The 19,336-nt window shown below is 41.8% G+C and overlaps 1 protein-coding gene and 1 long non-coding RNA gene across 2 annotated transcripts; both read right to left on the reverse strand.

Annotated features, from left to right (window-relative positions):
* Positions 1-3,727: 3,727 nt before the first annotated feature.
* Positions 3,728-11,967, reverse strand: LOC129172718 (uncharacterized). The gene is made up of 3 exons (XR_008567065.1): positions 11,627-11,967; positions 9,858-9,995; positions 3,728-7,819 (listed from the first exon to the last, which is right to left on the reverse strand). It is a non-coding gene; the product is annotated as an uncharacterized LOC129172718 (long non-coding RNA).
* Positions 11,968-12,267: 300 nt separating this feature from the next.
* slc30a1a (solute carrier family 30 member 1a) lies at positions 12,268-18,982 on the reverse strand. Its single transcript, XM_054761745.1, has 2 exons — positions 18,138-18,982; positions 12,268-14,134 (listed from the first exon to the last, which is right to left on the reverse strand). Exons 1-2 carry the CDS (start codon positions 18,685-18,687, stop codon positions 13,263-13,265), a joined length of 1,422 nt encoding a protein of 473 aa, XP_054617720.1. The 5' UTR covers positions 18,688-18,982; the 3' UTR covers positions 12,268-13,262.
* Positions 18,983-19,336: the final 354 nt, after the last annotated feature.

Genomic DNA, 19,336 nt, shown 5'->3' on the forward strand with positions numbered 1-19,336 from the left:
TTCCCTCAGAGAGCCGGCCAGCAGATCTGAGCACCAAGTGCTCCAGTTGGCCTGCATTCAAATAGCACCGTTCTCAGGGATGCACTGGTGCTTCATTATATGAAGAGCTGACCCGAGGTCTGCTGTCAGGACACCATACACTGTGCACGGTATGCACTCAGCTTAATATTCATGTTTAGTGCGTTGGTAAATGTGTCTGTTGCCCTGCCAAAAAGCGAGCGAAGTCCAGATGTGTTGCTTTGCTGCACCCACGAATCAAAAATAAGTGACATTCACCTTCTTCGAGCTTTCCACAGGCCAAAGCTTTTAGGACCAGGTCAAAGGTCAAGATCAAAATAGGGAATCAAAATGATCCCTTGAGGGGATAAGGTTAAAGTTCACCTGTAACATAAAACCACACTGAGTCATACCTCATCTTAACGGTATTATTTTTCAAATGTATAATGATGCTATTTTTTACAATCGTTTTTTGTGTCCCCAATGCTTACAAATCAGTGCAAAAATCACTTGATTATGGCCCACCTAGGTACTCTTTTGACAGACAGCTCAGACGTGTCTACTGCATTGTAAAACACAGCCTCGTGTGAATGCAGATATTCCACGTCGTGTGCGGAAGCAAGCGGAAGCAAGCGACAGCTGTGTGCAATTACCCACACTCACCGCAAGAGGGTAGAGTTTTCCCATTTTTGTCGGACGGAAACTCTGGCTGTGTTTCACAATTCGCGCACTTGCACGCTTACTTGTATAACACTGAGCATTCTGAGTGTACGGCAAAATGCAGTAGTGAGTCACCAGTACCCGGATGTTGCAGTGAACATTTCCCCAAACGCACCCTCAGTCACCCCTATCTTAGCTACGAAGCAGGGAACAAGGGGGGGAGACTAAGTCGAGTAATTGCAAAGAAGCTGCAGTTCAGTACTGTGATCGTCATTTCCGGCAAGTGCGCAACGACAGTAATCGAGTATCAAACCAAGTAGCGAAGTGCGCGGATTGACGGGGCCTATTTTCCTCCTATTCTCCATGTCATCTTGTTTTAAGTGGGGGGTGTATGGGAGGGGAGAAGGAGTGTCCTTGGGTGGGTGCTAAACTAAACTTTTGTTTTACTTGTAAAAGCAAACCCGACAGACTCGATCAAATAAACAACAAAGTGGCGCGCCCAACAGAAAAATATCAATAAAACATTCCGCACCACGGGAGGACTAAAAGAAGATGGTTTCAGGGGAATGAGAGAATAATGATACGAAATAACACTAATGGGAACAGGTTTACCTTGAAGTGCATAGCATGCCTGAAAAGGAGGCGGAAGAAGCAAAAAGTAAACAATAAAATGAAATAAAGCAGAAAGTGAAAGAGTGAGGCCTTCAGCTTCGCCTTATCTGACTCCATAAATGACAAAAGTGCCACCCTGCTCATTATGTAATGATGACACTGGCCAACGCTATGGAAGGAAGTTGTGGGTAAATCACATGAGTGCTGAAAACAAAAAACAAATTTGCTGACATCCACTTTTTCTTGGCCTTTGTCCAGTTTGCTCTTTTCACTAGAAAAGCCCCCCCGAGCGCTTTGCACTGAGGTCAGCGGATCCGCACGGGGAGAAGTGTGTTCCCAAAAGCACGTCAAATCACATTTAGAAGGTTACACTCATTAAAGCTGTTCAGTGTGGCTAAATGGTTGATTTATTGGGGCATTGTAATCAGAACAGCTTTATTTACAGTTGAAACGTGTGAATAAACACTCTAATGTGGGCTAGTGTGATTAGTTTAAAAGCATGCCAGCCATTAGTAGTGGATTAGACTGGACAAATGCAATCAAATGGGAATTTAGCTCACATTTGTTTTGAAAAAAAGACACGGTGTTGACCTCAGTGATTCCAATCACATACATCGATCATCAGCATCAACGGATCCTGGCAATATTTAACTTTCCCGTGTATTTTGCTGTGGTGCTGCTCATCATGACGATAATGTTGTCCACATGCACATAAAGACACCTTGTTATCTGCACCGTGCGTGTAGGTCACATGCTTAACATAAGGAGGAGGATTAACCGTCGTCCCACAGAGTCTGCTGTGCTTGAACCCACTCAACTCTCTGATCAAAGTCTGGGAGGGAGACGTGGCACTTTAACGTGAACTTTTCTTTCATTCACAGCTCGGACCGTCTTTACTGCATGTCTACAGTCCAATAGTATATATAGTATATACTTACTGCATATGTCTACAGTATATATAGTATATACTTACTGCATATGTCTACACTATATATAGTATATAGTTACTGCATATGTCTACAGTATATATAGTATATACTTACTGCATATGTCTACAGTATATATAGTATATACAGTACTTACTGCATATGTCTACGGTATATATAGTATATACTTACTGCATATGTCTACAGTATATATAGTATATACAGTACTTACTGCATATGTCTACGGTATATATAGTATATACTTACTGCATATGTCTACAGTATATATAGTATATACAGTACTTACTGCATATGTCTACAGTATATATAGTATATACTGTACTTACTGCATATGTCTCTTGGCTAGGCTTCGTGAACAAAGATTTTAGGGGCCTTGACCACGTCTAGCACAGGCGCGCTGGTGGCTGACAAGGCCGATTCGTGACAGGCACACTCGGCCACAGCGGGGGCAGGAGAATGACGAATCTGGAGCTGGTGCTGTGACTGCACGGTTCATTCTCCTACTGGCAGCCCTACGGTTGCGCTCAAAGGAGGAGACTGACTGGTGGACAGCGCGCCGCCAAGCCCCTCGGTCAGCAGCTAGGACTGACCACTGTCGATGGTCGATGTGCCAGGTAGACAGGGATTTTTTCAAAGAGTCTTTATACCTCTTCTTTGGTCCTCCTCTGTCACGGTGCCCAGTGGAGAGTTCACCATAGAGGATGATCTTGGGTAGGCGGTGATCCTCCATTTTGGAGACGTGTCCTGCCCAGCGTAGCTGCGTTTCCAACTGCATAGCCTCGATACTGGTGATCCCCGCTAGTTGAAGTACTTCAGTGTTTGTGCTGTAGTCACTCCAGTGAATGCTGAGGATGGAACGGAGACACCGTTGGTGGAAACGTTCCAGGGGTCGTAGGTGGTGTCTGTAAGTGACCCATGACTCGGAGCCGTAAAGGAGGGTGGTTAGTACCACAGCTCTGTACACGCTGATCTTTGTGGCTTTCTTCAGGTGTTTGTTGTTCCAGACACAACTATGGAGTCTGCCGAAAGCACTGCTTGCCTTTGCCAGTCTGTTGTCCACCTCTTTGTCGATTCTTGCATCGGAGGAGATGATGCATCCCAGGTAGGTGAACTGTTGGACTGCCTTCAGATTTGTCTCACCAATTGTAATGTGTGGTGGACAGTACGCTTCCTGGGGGGCGGGCTGATGGAGAACCTCTGTCTTCTTCAGACTGACTTCGAGACCAAAGAGCTGGGATGCCACTGCGAAGCAAGATGTTACACGTTGCAGGGCAGTCTCTGTGTGGGTTACGAGGGCGGCATCGTCAGCAAAGAGTAACTCCCGAATCAGTTTCTCTAGGGTCTTGGTGTGGGCCTGTAGGCGTCGTAAGTTGAACAGGCTACCATCAGTGCGGTATCAAATGTAGATGCATATAGTATATATATACTATATACTATACTATATATATATATATATATATATATATATATATATATATATATATATATATACAGCTGTATCAATACTGGGATGTCACGAGATTAAAACGTGACAAAATTTCTCGTTTAGAAAAAAAACTGCCTCGCAGTAATAACTAAATGAATAAATCACACCATAAATGAAAATGAATTTGATCATTTTGCTGGCCTCGATATATCGCCATGTTCACACGCGTTTGTTTTCCTCTTGTCTCGCCTCCATACAGGCATGAAGAGGGTTCACTCAGCTTGTTTTCAGCCCCTGGACGCATTTGCTTCATAAAACAATGGCTTGAACAAAGTGAGCCTTCTTGTCAGTCATACAGTCTGTCTCTCTGAGGGGAGGCGGGGCCACCCGCATACACACAGCAGGAGAGTGCAGCCTCGAGAGGAGCAATGCAAGGTAACGTAGCAGAAGCTAGGAGGGAAAAAGATGATCACAAAGCATAATTCCACTGCCCCCGTGTGGGAATATTCCGGCTTCAGACCAAAGGAGTAAGGTGAGCTCATCATGAATCAACATGAATTTGTTGTGAAATGTGGTGGTACCAAAAAGGCTACGCAACCAACTTCCCCATCGAAAACATAACCACCGACTCACTTTTCCCATGTGTGACAAAGTACACATGGAGGTGCAGAGCTTTGGTCCCGACAGTCAACACTCACTGAGACAATACTCACTGAGTAACTACAAACACAACAAAACAAAATGTGTACTTTGCTGCATCGCAAAAGAAATGCAGTTGAAAAGCCGGCATATCCAGAAATGCTGCCAATTGTTCTGTGACAAATGCATTTTCATTGTACTTTCCTTAAAAATAAAGTTCAAATCCCGTCTCGTAGACCCCCGCTCGTGTATCGGCATCGTCTCGTGACACCCCCAATAAGTACCAATGCATGCTGTCACACTTTCCCCGTTAAGTTTATCTTATCGTACTGATAAGCTTTAAAAATGCTTCACATTTCTTTGTGTGGAAGAGATGGTCAAAGTTCTGTAGGTAAAGCTTGTCATTTCACTTCACTTCTACAGATGCACTATGGAAAGTGTCCTTACCGCCTCCATCACTGTTTGGTACGGTAACTGTACAACACGTGATAGGAAGGCACTCCAGCGGGTGATCAAGACCCCACAGAACATTGTTGGGGCAGCCCTCCCCTCACTGCAAGACATTTATAAAACTAGAGTCCTACGCAGAACACACAACCTCATCAAGGACAGCACACATCCACAACACTCATTATTCACACTCCTACCGTCAGGCAGACGCTACAGGAGTTTGAAGTCCAGGACCACAAGGCTGGCAAACAGCTTTTACCTACAGGCCATCAGGCTTCTCAACGAAGCACTCGCACACGCCGCACGCAACACACGCACACACACTGTGCTTGAACAATGTCTCTTCTGTTGTTGTTGCTTAATTTATTGGTATATATGTTTATGTTTCTTATGTTCTTATTCTTTCTTGTGTTTTCTTTCTTTTCTTGGGAGAATGAACAGAATAAGATTTTCACTGCATAGTATAACTGCTGTTTTACTATGCACATGACAATAAAACTCTCTTGAATCTTGATTTGGTTGTTTACATAACCCTAATCATGATACAGTACAATTTCAATCAAATAACAATAAAAGCCAAATTAATGTATCAAATACAGTAAGAAATGCAATAAATATACACCAAAATTAGTACAATAGTGGAAAATACAGTCAAATTTGAATCATTATATATAAATAATACAATAATAATAAAGATCTTAAAAGCCAAAAACTGATACTGTATGAAATGCAATAAATATCAATATAATAGAATATATAAATAATACAACTACTAATGACAACATAAGACTCTTTTACAGCGTTTATTTAATAAAATATTAATAGAACATGCTAAACAAACAATAAAATGCTAAATAAATACATAAAAATAATAATATTTGAACAATAGAATAGTGATACAAATGTTTTTAAAGCCATACAAAAAATGGTGATAAAACACATCAATAAATACCAAAAATGGCCAAAATAAAATAACAGTGAAATAATATAGGCTATAAATAATACAATAAAAATGTTAAAAGTGGACAAAATGCCCTTACTGTAGCAATAATATACTAAATTATCAATTCAATAATAAATAAATATTACAATATAAAACATTTTAAAGTGGGAAAAATTGATTTTTTTCAACAAATAATTGTAAAAAAGGGATAAAAATCAACTCCAATGACTGAGGTTGTGTTCCATAAATGGTAGCAGTACTTTGGGTCTTCATCTTCAACATGCTGGTGGTTGCTGGAGTTAACATTCCAGCAGGCTTAACCTCTCTTCTTGACGGACTCTTCGGTGGAGGCCACCCAGCTGCCGTGTGGTCAGATTAAAGTCTTCCGTAGTGTGGGAGAGGACAGCATTCATTGTCCTCATTGGAGTTATGTATATCATATATAGATGACGTTCTGATAAGTCTGCCAAGCAATGCTCTACGTGTGTGTGTGTGTGTGTGTGTGTGTGTGTGTGTTTAAGCACGACAAACTCAGTCAATGAAGGGTGAAAGGTCACTTCTGACCAAGTTAAATTCACCTCTAACTCAGGGGCGTTCAAAGCTGACAAACCAAAGGAAGAACTTAATAATGCTGGTTGACACATCACAGCATATCATAGCAATACACGGTTATTGCGGCGATGGGCCCCCTAGTGGCTGTGAGCAGAATAGGGACGACCAAAATGATCAATGGATCATCTGATTGGCTGCTTTGTAAGTGCTGTGATAAATGCTGCCCTTAATGAAAAACACTAAATACGTCATATATGCTGTATAGGGAAATGATCATTTAACACTAATAATAATAATAACACATAAAATGTATACGCATAAAATAAAGACACAATTTGACAAAGACAAAATCTGGCATTCTGGCCATGCCTTGGCATACTTGGTCACTTTATTACCTTCCTGTTTATTATAAAATAAAATATATATACTAAATGAATATATAAATCTAAATACATACATTATTGCACATATGTATTTAATTATTTTAGAGTAACATAATAACATAATACTTATGATACTTTTACTTATAATAAAATATTATTTTGCTATTATTGATTTATTTATATTTACATTAATATTATTATTATTTAATCATATATAATCATATATATATATATATATATATATATATACTGCTCAAAAAAATGAGAGGAACACTTCAAAAACACATCAGATCTAAACTGGGGGAAAAATGATGTTGAATATGTTTCCTGATAATAAGTGGGTGATGTATTAGTAAGAAAATGATGCCACATCATTTGATAGAAATGAAAATGATCACCCTATAGAGGGGGGAAATCAAAGACACCCCAAAAATGAAAGTGAAAAAATGATGCAGCACACTGGTCCATTTGGCTAAAATGTCATTGTAGCAACTCAAAATGATTCTCAGTCGTTTGTGTGGCCCCCACGTGCTTGTACGCATGCCTGACAACGTGGGGGCATGCTCCTAATGAGACTACGGATGGTGTCCTGGGGGATCTCCTCCCAGATCTGGACCAGGGCATCAATGTCTGAGGAGCAACCTGGCGGCGCCGGATGGACCTAAACATAATGTCCCAGAGGTGTTCTATTGGGTTTAGGTCAGGTGAACGTGGGGGCCAGTCAGTAGTATCAATTCCTTCATCCTCCAGGAACTACCTGCATACACTATCCACATGAGGTCGGGCATTGTCGTGGACCAGGAGGAACCCAGGTCCCACTGCACCAGCGTAGGTTCTGACAATGGGTCTGAGGATTTTATCCCAATACCTAATAGCAGTCAGGGTGCCGTTATCTAACCTGTAGAGGTCTGTGCGTCCTTCCAGGTATATGCCTCCCCAGACCATCACTGACCCACCACCAAAGTGGTCATGCTGAATGATGTTGCAGGCAGCATAACGTTCTCCACGGCATCTCCAGACCCTTTCACGTCTGTCGCATGTGCTCAGGTTGAACTTGCTCTCATCAGGGAAGAGCACAGGGCACCAGTGGTGTAGTTGCCAATTCTGGTGGTCTATGGCAAATGCCAGTCGAGCTCTACGGTGCTGGGCAGTGAGCACAGGGCCCACTACAGGACGTCGGACCCTCAGGCCACCTTCATGGAGCCTGTTTCTGATTGTTTGGTCAGAAACATGGGGAATGAACCAGCAAAAATAAGAGAATTACTCAAAAGTAATGTTAGCAGTAATAATAATAAACATATTTTGTCTTGGAAAAAATGTCCAATTTTTGTCATTCTTGCAATGTCACAGCGTGCTTTGTCACATCATTGCTTGATCAGTTTATCGTCTTGTAGAGAAGTCCAATACTGAACTGGAACCGGACCCAAATCTGGATTTAAGGATTGCTGAATAGAAGTATTTTCAGAATTTGTGTTAATATTTGACTTGTGGCGTCTCAACGTCTCATCTTGCTTTTGGAGCCATAACTCAAACATCCTGTCGCTATAATGCAGAGGGTTTGCTTTGAGGATGTATGGCCTGTGGGCAAGAGCGCCCAACAGGTCCATTCCTGAGAGGGTTGGGGGCCCCACAACAGCTGATCTATGTTAGTTCAATCAAAGTGGAGCCTGTTCAGCGTTTTTGCCCACAAAGGTTGCTGCCTACAAGTGTTGATGCCGCATGCAACAGGCATGCTGACTGCAGGAATGTCCACCAGAGATGTTTTCCATGAAGTGAATGTTCATTTCTCGACCATGAGCTGTTTCCAAAGGCGTTACAGAGAATTTGGCGGTACATCCACACGGCCTCACAACTGGAGGCCACACTAGCCCAGGACCTCCACATCCACCAACATCTTCAGCGCTGGTTAAATCTGAGATACGCTTCTTCAAATAAGGTCAACATTCTGCATTCAGCTCTTGCTGGCAGATTATTTGGATTATTTCCAGTAATATAGCTCCGATTTTAGTTGTATTTACAATTTTAGATTCTATTATGTTTTATATTTTAAATGTCTTTTCAAATGAATAATGAAAAAAACAAATAATGTACTTTTATTTCTTTTTAAATATGATAAAAAATGAAATCAAGGTCTTTTTTGACTAGTGAAATTTTTTTTAACATTCACGTGTTTTGTTTATCGTAATACCGTATGTCAGAGGTGTTCAAAATGCGGCCCGGGGGCCAGTTTCGGCCCGTGGCTGTTTTTTTGTTGGCCCCCGGCACATTCTAAAAACATAATTGAACAAGAAACCAAAAAAAAACACCAACAACAGCAAAAATGGTCAAGTCAGCAGTAAAAAAGTTATAACCTAACGAGAAAAAGTCATGATTTTACGAGAATAATGGAATAATATTATCAGGAAAAATAACTTTTTTGTGGCATAAAGTCGAAATATTAAAGACTAAAGACATTTTTAAGTTGTAATATTACGATAAAAGTTGGAATTTTTGGAAAATTAGGTTGTGGAAAAAGTTACAATGTTAGGGAAATAAAATCAAATTATTGTGGGAATAATTTCATAATTAAGAGACGAAAAATGTACAAGAAGAAAGGATGAAATGAAAAGAAGCAGCTGTAATTTTACGAGAATAAAGTGAAAAAGTAGCACTCGAAAGAGAAAAAAGTCACAATTGTACGAGAATAAACTCTTATTATTATGAGCAAAAACAATAGCATACAATTGAAATATCAAAGGAAAAACACATTATTTTTTAAAAGTCGGAATATTGTGGGAAACAAACGGAACAAAATGAACTTGCCATTTTTGGGAAATTAAAAAGTGACAACATTATGGGAATAAAGTGAAAATATCACTGGAATAAAGTCATAATATGAGGAGAAAACAATCTAAAAAGATTATTTAAGGAGAAAGTTAAGAAGTATTTTAATTTTGGGGTTTTTAACTACAGCAAAAATGGTAAAAAGAGGGCAAAGAGCACCTACCTTGAAATACAGTATGTGCTGTATAACTTCTTAGCATATCTACAAGTACATGTGTTACTTTACCAAACATCAAAGTTGCCCTTGCATGCTTTCATTTTCACCATGTGGCCCTCGCTGGAAGAAGTTTGGACACCCCTGCTGTACTATACCTGTATGTGGCTTTGGCTACACTTTCTGCACGGCCTCTACTGTATAGGACGCTCCCCTTGGCAGAGAAGCGTTTAGTTACCAACTCGGTAACACACTCAAGAGTTTGACTTACCTCTCCTTTTTGGAACGGAAAACCCAGACTTCCCGTCATGTCAGGGTTTCCACACTTTGGGGAATACACCCTGGATGTTCCCAGTCCCGGGGTACATCGATAGAGAGGATAAGCTCGACTTCTTTCTGCAATGGACCCCTGTCACACACAAAGCAATGTTCTGTTTGTGGTGCCCAGCAGCACCAGAAGAATTCTGGGTAAAGCCCCGTGTGTATGTTGCCTTTTGTAATACTGCTCCTGGGCCTTTTATGTAAGCCTCTCCCCCCTTTGGGTGGGGGATTCTTTGTCACTGCAGACACATGCTGACTACAGTTTGCTTATTTATACAGTAGTTCCCACCAGTCTTTCGTCAACTGCAGAGAGTGCCAGGCACAGATTGAAGACGAGGTGTTCGTTATCTGCCAGGCCTTATTTGTACTTCCTAAAATTGCACCTTTATTCTGTTGTTTTTCATATTATGAAAAAATAAACACATTCTTAGTCTTTAGTATTTCAACTTTACGCTACATTTTCTCTTAATATTATGACTTTATTCTCCTAAAATGATGTCTTTATTTTTGTACAATTACTGCTTTCTTTCTATTTTTCCTGTTGTTTTTTTTTTTTTAGATTTTGTTTAATTGTGCTTTAAGAATGTGCCCAGGGCCAATAAAAAGGAAACAGCGCCGGGGCCGCACTTTGAACACCCCCGCTACACAGGATGCATTGAAGCGAAACAAAGTGCAGCGCTCAACTGTAAACGTGGCATCGTGTGTGACTCGCTTTTATTTTTGAAAGCTACAGCAACTTTTGTGTCGCTCCCAGCTGCTAAACAATTGTTGCAGCTGTTGTCGGCGTCAGTGTAGAAGAATAAATGCACCGAATCTTAAATAAAAACAGCTTCTGTGTGCTTCTTTTAACCTTAAAAACCTTTTTAAAAAGCACATTTCAGCAAGCATTTATATTAAAGTATATCTTTTCAATGGACAATACCGTAGAAGTCAACACACGCAGCTGTCTAGTCAATAATGGCGTGCTGAGATATCGGCATATCTACAGTACATGGGTTGGTTTTAAAGAAATGGAAAATGCTTTGATTTTTCCATTTGGACCCCCCTGCTGTATAGTGTCCATGCATAGTGTGTATAGTGTCCATCGTAACATTTCTTTGTGGCAACAATTTTAACCATTATAGAAATACATGTGTAGAAATAAGGCCCGGCAGATAATAAACACCTCGTCTTCAATCTGTGCCTGGCGCTCTCTGCAGTTGACGAAAGACTGGTGGGAACTACTGTATAAATGAGCAAACTGTAGTCAGCATGTGTCTGCTGAACAAAGAATCCCCCACCCAAAAGGGAGAGAGGCTTACATAAAACGCCCAGGAGCAGTATTACTTGTACAAAAGGCAACATACCATGATGTGGCACTGCACGACTGACGCCAGTACTGGGGAGCTGCGGTTTAATGGGGGTGACATTCTTCACTGCGAGGTGTGCGCACTCTTGTGAAGACAACATTTTCAGTGGATCATACGTCTATACTGCTACAGAAGCTGTACACTGGCTACTCTAAAGGGTTTTATGCTGCCAATTTGATCAGCCAATACCGATACCGATCACATGGATTAACTGTACATTCTTCAATTTATTTATAAATGCTATTGGCCAGGGCCGCCATTAGACAGATCCAGCCAAAAGGTAACGTTCACAAAACAACACAAGTAGTGTTTGGAGGACAAGACATACAGTATAATGACGCCGATAGACACTTGAAAAGTTAGTACGTACCCGATAGACGTAATATCCACTTCCCTTGGGAGAAAAACGAGCTCCAAACTAACCGCATTGTTTGTTTGTTTTAAAAACAAATTGTCACTGTGGCAGAAAAAGTCACACGAGAAGCTAGGCGGACCATTCTAGCTAGCAGGCTAGTTAGCTAAAACAGCTAGGCAAAACGTGTAGAGAAAGATGGAAGACACTGATCAAACACACTGGCATCGATTGGCGTAGCCTGTGTCATGCTGTCAAACTGAAACCATTGAGGTTTTACAGACTAGTGTTGGTTCTCGCGGCAACACGGGACAAAGTGCGTTCCTTGTCGGCTCAATCCGGGTGTTGGCAACCCTGCGTGACACAGCACATACGGACATTCACGTCGTCTTGTCATGGCATGAGTTGGCATGTGGCCTCCACACGGCGATCGGTTTTTGTGATCGGATTTAGCAGCACATGCCGATTACGTGTTTGTTACGGAAATCGGCCGATCTACGGGGAGCATTCCTACTCTAAAGTATATCCATGTTAATCGTATAGTAAAAACTAAAACTACCTGTTGAAACGTGTGTACTCACTGTCTGACGTTGCTGGCAAGAGATTGATATTTAGATTGCACATGAATTTAACATTTATTTTTTAATCAAGTACATAAAGAAGAGCAAGAGACAACATTTGGGTGCATCAACTGTACCAAAACAGCCATATATTTTTTCTCTCACAAAGACACATTGGACAGCATACACATATCCAAAAAGAACATCAGCTGACGTTTCATATCTAAAATACAAAAAAAAGTTGTTTTCTTACATAACACAGTAAATGTGCCCAAACAAGAGTAGAAGAGACATTATAAAATGAAGGAACACCTCAAAAATACATTTCCCAGCACATATCGTTTACATTGCATACATATTCAACCAGGAGTGGAATTGGGAATTGCACCTTGTTGCATGACAAACATGATGGTGATAATGATGGGGGAGAGTTGGAGGGAGTTTCAAGGCCACTATAAAAGGACTTAGTTCACTCAGCGAGTATATGATAGTGACATAGTGGTTTGTAAGCTTGGTTCTGCCATGTTGGGATGCAGCGTGGTGCTGCTCACATTCACGTTTCTTTTTAACTCGTCGGTCATGGCCAGAGGGCTTGATACGATGCATGAGATGGTGAATGAACCTACAATACGGCACAGGGCAGGCTAAGTTAAGAAAAGGTGTTTATCCAGCTTATGATTTAAAAAAAAAAAAGGAGGCAGGTCAAGGCCAGGTAAAACCAGCATAGATGGGTGGGCTTGAGCAAATAGAAGCAACGTCTAAAGAGAAATCTCTAATAACTTAAATACTTAAATTATACAATATATTTTTCAGGGTTAGGTGAGAAAAGCCATAAAAAGGTCCACAGGCTAACATAAGCGTGTGACGTGTGATGAGATGCAAGGCCGTGGTCCATCGGGTCCTGAAGTGAGAAGCTTTGGCACAGCATCAGCATGGGACAGCATGCCACCACAGACAATGGATAGAAGACAGCAAAATGCATGAAGACTGCAGTAGCATGGTGGGAGGAGGGGGGTGATGTTTGTTTGGTGCTTATGCTGGCGCCATTTTTCCAGTATTGACAATGTGCAAACAAGAGTTATTCCAGCGTTATCTCACAGAGATGACTCTACCTCTTGAGCCACGCTGGCTTGCGGCTGCACCAGAGGAACCGCGGCGGATAGCTCCGGGGTCTCGGCAGGCTCCAGAGCCGAGGAGATGGTCACCCTGACGTCGCCGGGGACCTTACTCTCGGATGTGGGGTTCTGCTTGTCGGCGGAGCCGCAGCACAGCTTGGGGGCGCACTGAGTCCGGCAGGAGAGCTCGCACAGGGAGTCCTGGGACTCCGAGCTGAAGGTGACGAACTCGGGCTGGATGGTGGTGGCGTGGATGCCCTCGTTGTGGAAGAAGTCCTTGATGCGTTTGGCCACCTCCATGTAGGACGTGGGGTCGTGGCACTTGATGTGAGCCGTGGCGATGATGCGGCTGCCCGCCAGCTGCCAGACGTGCAGCTCGTGGATGGCCAGGACGCCGTCCAGGCAGAGGAGGCGCTCGTTGAGGCGGTGGATGTTGATCTGCTTGGGGACAGTCTGCAGCAGGATGAGCGCTGACTCCTTGAGCAGCGGGTACGTGGTGTACAGGAGGATGCACACCATGATGAGGCAGAGCGTGGGGTCCAGGTAGAGCACCCAGCAGGGACCCGCTACCTTGTGGATTTTGTCATCCTCCTGTGTTTGGTTGTGGCTTGAGACGTGGCTTTGGATGCACGGGTTGACGCACAGGAGGTCGTCCTTCTCGCAGGGCTGCCACACAAAGATGAAAATTAAGGCGTTGATCACGACGATGACAGAGCCCAGGGCGTCGCCCAGAACGTGGAGGAAGACGCCGCGCATGTTGAGCTGCGAGGACGAGTTGTGGTCGTGGTCCAGCTCCTCGTAGAGGGTGCCGCCATTGATCTGCACCTCTGTGTTGCTTCTACAGCTGAGATCTGACAATAAACACACTTCATCAGACCGTGACAACATAAGACTTTAATGCATGGTATTGGACAACACATAAAACTACTAGGAAACTAGGAACATGTCATGGAAATATTACAATAAAAATCTAATGAAAAGAATTACATTGAAATATTATGACAAATCTGAATATTATGAGAATTTTTACTCACAAGGAGTAGGGCAGCAGCTAACCATTATTTTCTAAGGTTTTTGTGTCGACGGACCACATCAATACAAAGCCAACACAACATATGCAACATATCAGACAAGAGGCAAAAATGCCAATCACTGTTTTCCAAAGTCAGAGCTGATGTATGTGAATATTTTGTTTTGCCTAAAACACAACGATAACAGGTCTGCTTTCGTGGATGACGAAGGACATTTAAAAAATATATATTCACATCGGAGAGGCTGAAATCAGAGGATATTTACATTTCGATATCAAAAACAATTAAGCGAATAGCACAAGTGTTGTTTGATTGGATAATCAATTACTGTTAGATTCATCAATTCATTGTTGCAGATCTAAGAATACCTTGGATATGAAATCAGACCAGAGACATTGCTGTGGTCTTTTTCTAGTCACTGGAAACCTGCCTGAAGTTCTTTGGTTAAACCTTAAAGGTGACCTGTTATGTGTTTCCTCGTTTCTGACCTATAAATGTTGTTAAATGTTGTATTCTAGTGTTAAACGTGTCAGATCATGAGGTTTGCGCATTTGGACGTGAGACCTGAAAGCAGTTTTGGACGGCTCTGCACGCTGTGTTTTTTTAACACCAAGTTCCAGTGACGTCAATGCAAGCTGGACTTCCTTATATGGGCATGCCCAGGCAGGTCTGCCCTCCCCTAGCTCTGCTCTGTTCACCGTGCAGAAATTCTTTTTGATTCTTGGGTTGTATGGTATACAGACTATTTATGCCAATAAGAGCAAAATCTGAGGGGGTGTGGTTCCGCCCATTGGTTGATTTGAGATGGAATGGGCCCAAGACCAAATGTTACCAAAACAATTCTGTCATGTAGAAGAATAGAGTTACACATCCAATTAGAATGTTATGAGAAAGAGGTTGTTCTTTGTACAACAAGAATAAAGCTGTACATGAAATCGGAATATGAAAGTTGAAAATTTACACACTAAAATTCTATTATGTACAGTGTAGAATAAAATTGTACAAAAAGTTGGAATGTTGTGAGAAGAAAAGTTTTGACACGAAAAAAGCTGTCATGCATAAAATATTACGAGAAAAAAGGCTGACATTTTACCGCCCAAAAATTCTATTTTGTACAAGAATAAAAATGCACATAAAATATGATTATGAGAAGAAAATGTTCCACTTTTTGTACAAAAAAGTATAAAATATTGAAATTGTACCCCCCCCCCAAAAGTTCTATTAGAAGTTATCTATATACTGTATGTGAATAAAGACGGAATATTTTTATGAGAATGAAGATGAAAAATACCACATATAGATATAATGTTGATATAAATAATATAATGCTTGTCGAAAAGATGTTAGCCCAGAGCTTCAAAATAAAGGGCAAGCAAGTTTACAGTTTCATTCCACTTTTACGAGGAGGACCGTTTTGGGACCTAAGGGTAAAAAGTGTGTTTTTAAGGGACCGCAAGTATTAACTTGGAAGGAAAACTACCGGTACACTTTTTGGGGAATTTTGCGCTTCATTCACAATCCTTTTGTGAGACATGAACACCCGTCTTTCTCTTTTCTGTGCGTTTTAAAGATCTAAAAACAGATAAAAACTCATTGCTGCATGTAATGAGGTTTTCTGGTTTTATATACATGTAACCATGCAGTAACAGGTACATCCATGATAACGTGTAATACTTACACTATTTTGCCGTATTTTGGTCCTTTTCGGCATTACTGGAGCTTCCTTCCTGGGCGCATTGATTTCACATAGCAACATAGAAACAAGCGCCTAACCTGCCGTTAACTTTTCCAAACTCAAAAATAAAAATACAGCATCTGTGGCAGCAGGTTCAATATGTAGCCTTACCTTTTTGGCGGTCTGAGGCGTTGTGAGCGCGGCGTTGTCACCCAGCGGGCGAGTGTGTAGTGAAGCTAGTCGTTAGCCGGCTATTAGCTAGCTAGTGTAATATGGCTAAGTGTCAATGTACCAGTAACGCAGTTCGATCGGCATAAGAATGTTAATAATAACAACAATGTTGCTGTAGCTTGGTTAATATGCACATCACATTGTATGTAAATGGAGCGTTGTTGGCACTTTTTGGAGTTTTTTTCAGAAGGCTTTATAGGCGGAATAAGTGGTTCCCGTTATGCGCAGTATGAGCTGTCTTTTTTTTTCTTTTTATCTGTTTTTATATCTAGAACGCACAGAAAAGAGAAAGACGGATGTGTTCATGTCTCACATAAAGTATCGTGGACGAACAAAGTGCAGTTTTCCTTTAACACTGAAGAAAGTAATTACTGTAAAGAAATTACATGTTGATGCAATTAATTAACAATTGAGGTGTCAGCCTCTGTGGATTATTAAACAAACTCCCGGCCACCTCACCCTGAATTATATATTAGGCCTAATGTAATCATTGATGCGGGTGTGTGACGGCACAGCAGCCTAACAAGAAGCTGCCGCCTCAATGCTGGATCGTTCATCAGCTGGATAATGGTGTGGCTGGACTCCACAATTACACTGATGTATGGTTCAGTAACAGCCAGCGGGACATGGAGGAGGGGTGCAAAGCCAGTCTCCATTTATTGGAAATGTCAAGGCCTAGCAGTGTGTGTGTGTGTGTGTGTGTGAAGAAAGAAAGCTGGGAACGGCTTTAACCCTCAAGGGCCCAGGCAAGCGAGAATGACACCCTCAAACATGCATATTTAGACATTTGGTTTCACGTGAGCACAGAGTGGGGAAGCAAAGGGACAAGAAAGCACTGACTCAGATGGTACTGTTATGCAACATGGACTGCTGACTGTGGAGAAAGTGTGGACCAAGCTGTGATTGGTATCTTACAAATAATAAAAAAAAGAAAGTTAATTTTGCAAGAGTAGAGTACTACGGTATTTAAGGAAAATTAAAAAAAAAAAGACATATGAATGGAAAATAAATCCTATTTTACCACAATAAAATCACAAGTGGTAATTTTATGAGAACAAAGTCAGAATATCACAAGAAAAAATGTTGTAAAAAAAAAAAAAAACATTTACAATTTTTTTTCTTGATTGTATGCAAATTAAGTCAAAAAATTAAAAAAAATTTACGACGACAAAGAAAATTGTGTGAAATTGAACCTTAGTTAATTGCGTCTTGAAGCAGTTATTGGCTGTGACCAGCAGAGGCGCTGTTGAGTCAGTCTCTACTTTTTTTGCGATTATACGAGACTACACCGCGCCAGACAATTAATCACTTTGGGCCAACTTCTTTGCTGCGGAATTGGGTTGTACTTTTGCCATATTTGCTGCAGATGAATTGATTTCCACTATGTTCTTATAATACTCTAATTTCTGCATTAAATCTTATAAAATCTGTGTCAGGCAGTACAGGTGAATTTCAATCATTTGGAATATTGCCAAAATGTACTTGAATTCAGGAGGTCCATCTAGATTACGAGACAATTTAAATGCTCTGGAAGTTGTTGCAGTTCATTTGCTGATAAGAGGGCGAACCCGTATTTTTAAATATTCAGATTTTTTTTTTACATTTTTCACATTTTATGAGGTCACGAATTTGGGTTCTTTCTTGTCATTTCACTCTGTGTGTGGTGAATCTATAGACCTGAGGAGTTTCACTTTGGAATTGAACTACTGAATTAAACAAACTTTTCAGTGGTATTCTACTTTATTGAGATGCATTTGCGGTTTGGAGCAGGTTTATAATACTGGTGACTTGCTCACTGTGGGAACAAAGTATCAATTCATTTTATCTTTATTTTTGTCAAGCTGCTGCACCTCCATTGAACTTTGAAAACCCCTCTTATAACAACTGTCCTAATGCAATGTAAAGTATATTACTCACCGGCTGTTTGAGAGGCATCTCCCGAACTACTGTGGTTGCCCACCAAATTGTTGGTCTCTCCTGAAGTCCCATTACCAGCTCGGTCAGACTTCCCACCTTTACCTTTCTTCTTCCCGTGCGAGTGTCCGTGCCCCCCACCGGCGTGTCCGTGGAACAAGCAAAGTCCGAGCAGGTTGACCAGCAGCCCCGCAAATCCCACGCCGGCGAGCACCTGCGGTTTCTCTATCTCGTGGGCGTTGGTGAAGCGCTCCACAGCCTCCAGTACGATGGTGAAGCACAGAGCCGTGAGGAAGACGGCGTTGACCAAAGCCCCCATTACTTCAGCCCGGATCCAGCCGAAGGTGTTTTTATTGGTGGCTTGGGTCTTCTCGGCGAATCTCACCGCTACCAAAGCCACAACCAGCGCCATGACGTCCGACAACATATGAAAGGAGTCGGACAGCATCGAGAGGGATGAGGTCATCCGGCTGACTACCACCTCCACAACGAAGAAGGAAAAAGTCAACGAAAGCATGCAAAGCAGTCGGGCGCGATTGGGCTCACAAGCCATGATGTTTCTCTTGGGCTGATTCAAATGTTGACGTTATAAGCAGGAAAGACCCGCTAGCACTTAGCTAGCTAGCTAGCTAAACTCAACTCCACAAGCTAACGTCCCTGAGACAATACGCGAGTCTTTGCACACGACTGTTACCCGGTAACAGCACGGGCAGTCGGCTGGAAGACAACGAAAATCCGACAGTAAACCAGCCGTTTGACAAAGCTCACGGTGCTCGCCAAACACACGGTCCGTCGTCCGCCCAGCTCCACTTTGCAGACGGCTGAAACTTTGCACCCGAACCGGCAAACTTTCCACACGGAACACTGACGGAAAAATGCACGCCCCGCTCTCATTACTATTGGACGAGAGAACAAAAGGTCGCAGCCGATTGGTGAGATGTCGCCGCTCACTGAGTGGGCGGGACAGAGTAGCTCGGCAACGGGGGTTGCTAAGCACGCTCAATAAAAGTAATCTCGGAACATAATATCCAGTTAAGATGTATATATATTATTTTTACAAGTCTTGCGGCGGCCATGTTTGTAAAAAATACATGTTATGTAAACTATCATTAACATTACAGCAAACGCTGCCAAAAGTCGACTTAACGTTGACTCTTTAATGTACAGGTTATGTAATGCTTGTGTTCTTTGTGTAATAATTG

This window comes from Dunckerocampus dactyliophorus, chromosome 19 (genome assembly GCF_027744805.1).
Source record: "Dunckerocampus dactyliophorus isolate RoL2022-P2 chromosome 19, RoL_Ddac_1.1, whole genome shotgun sequence".
Lineage (NCBI taxonomy): Eukaryota > Metazoa > Chordata > Actinopteri > Syngnathiformes > Syngnathidae > Dunckerocampus > Dunckerocampus dactyliophorus.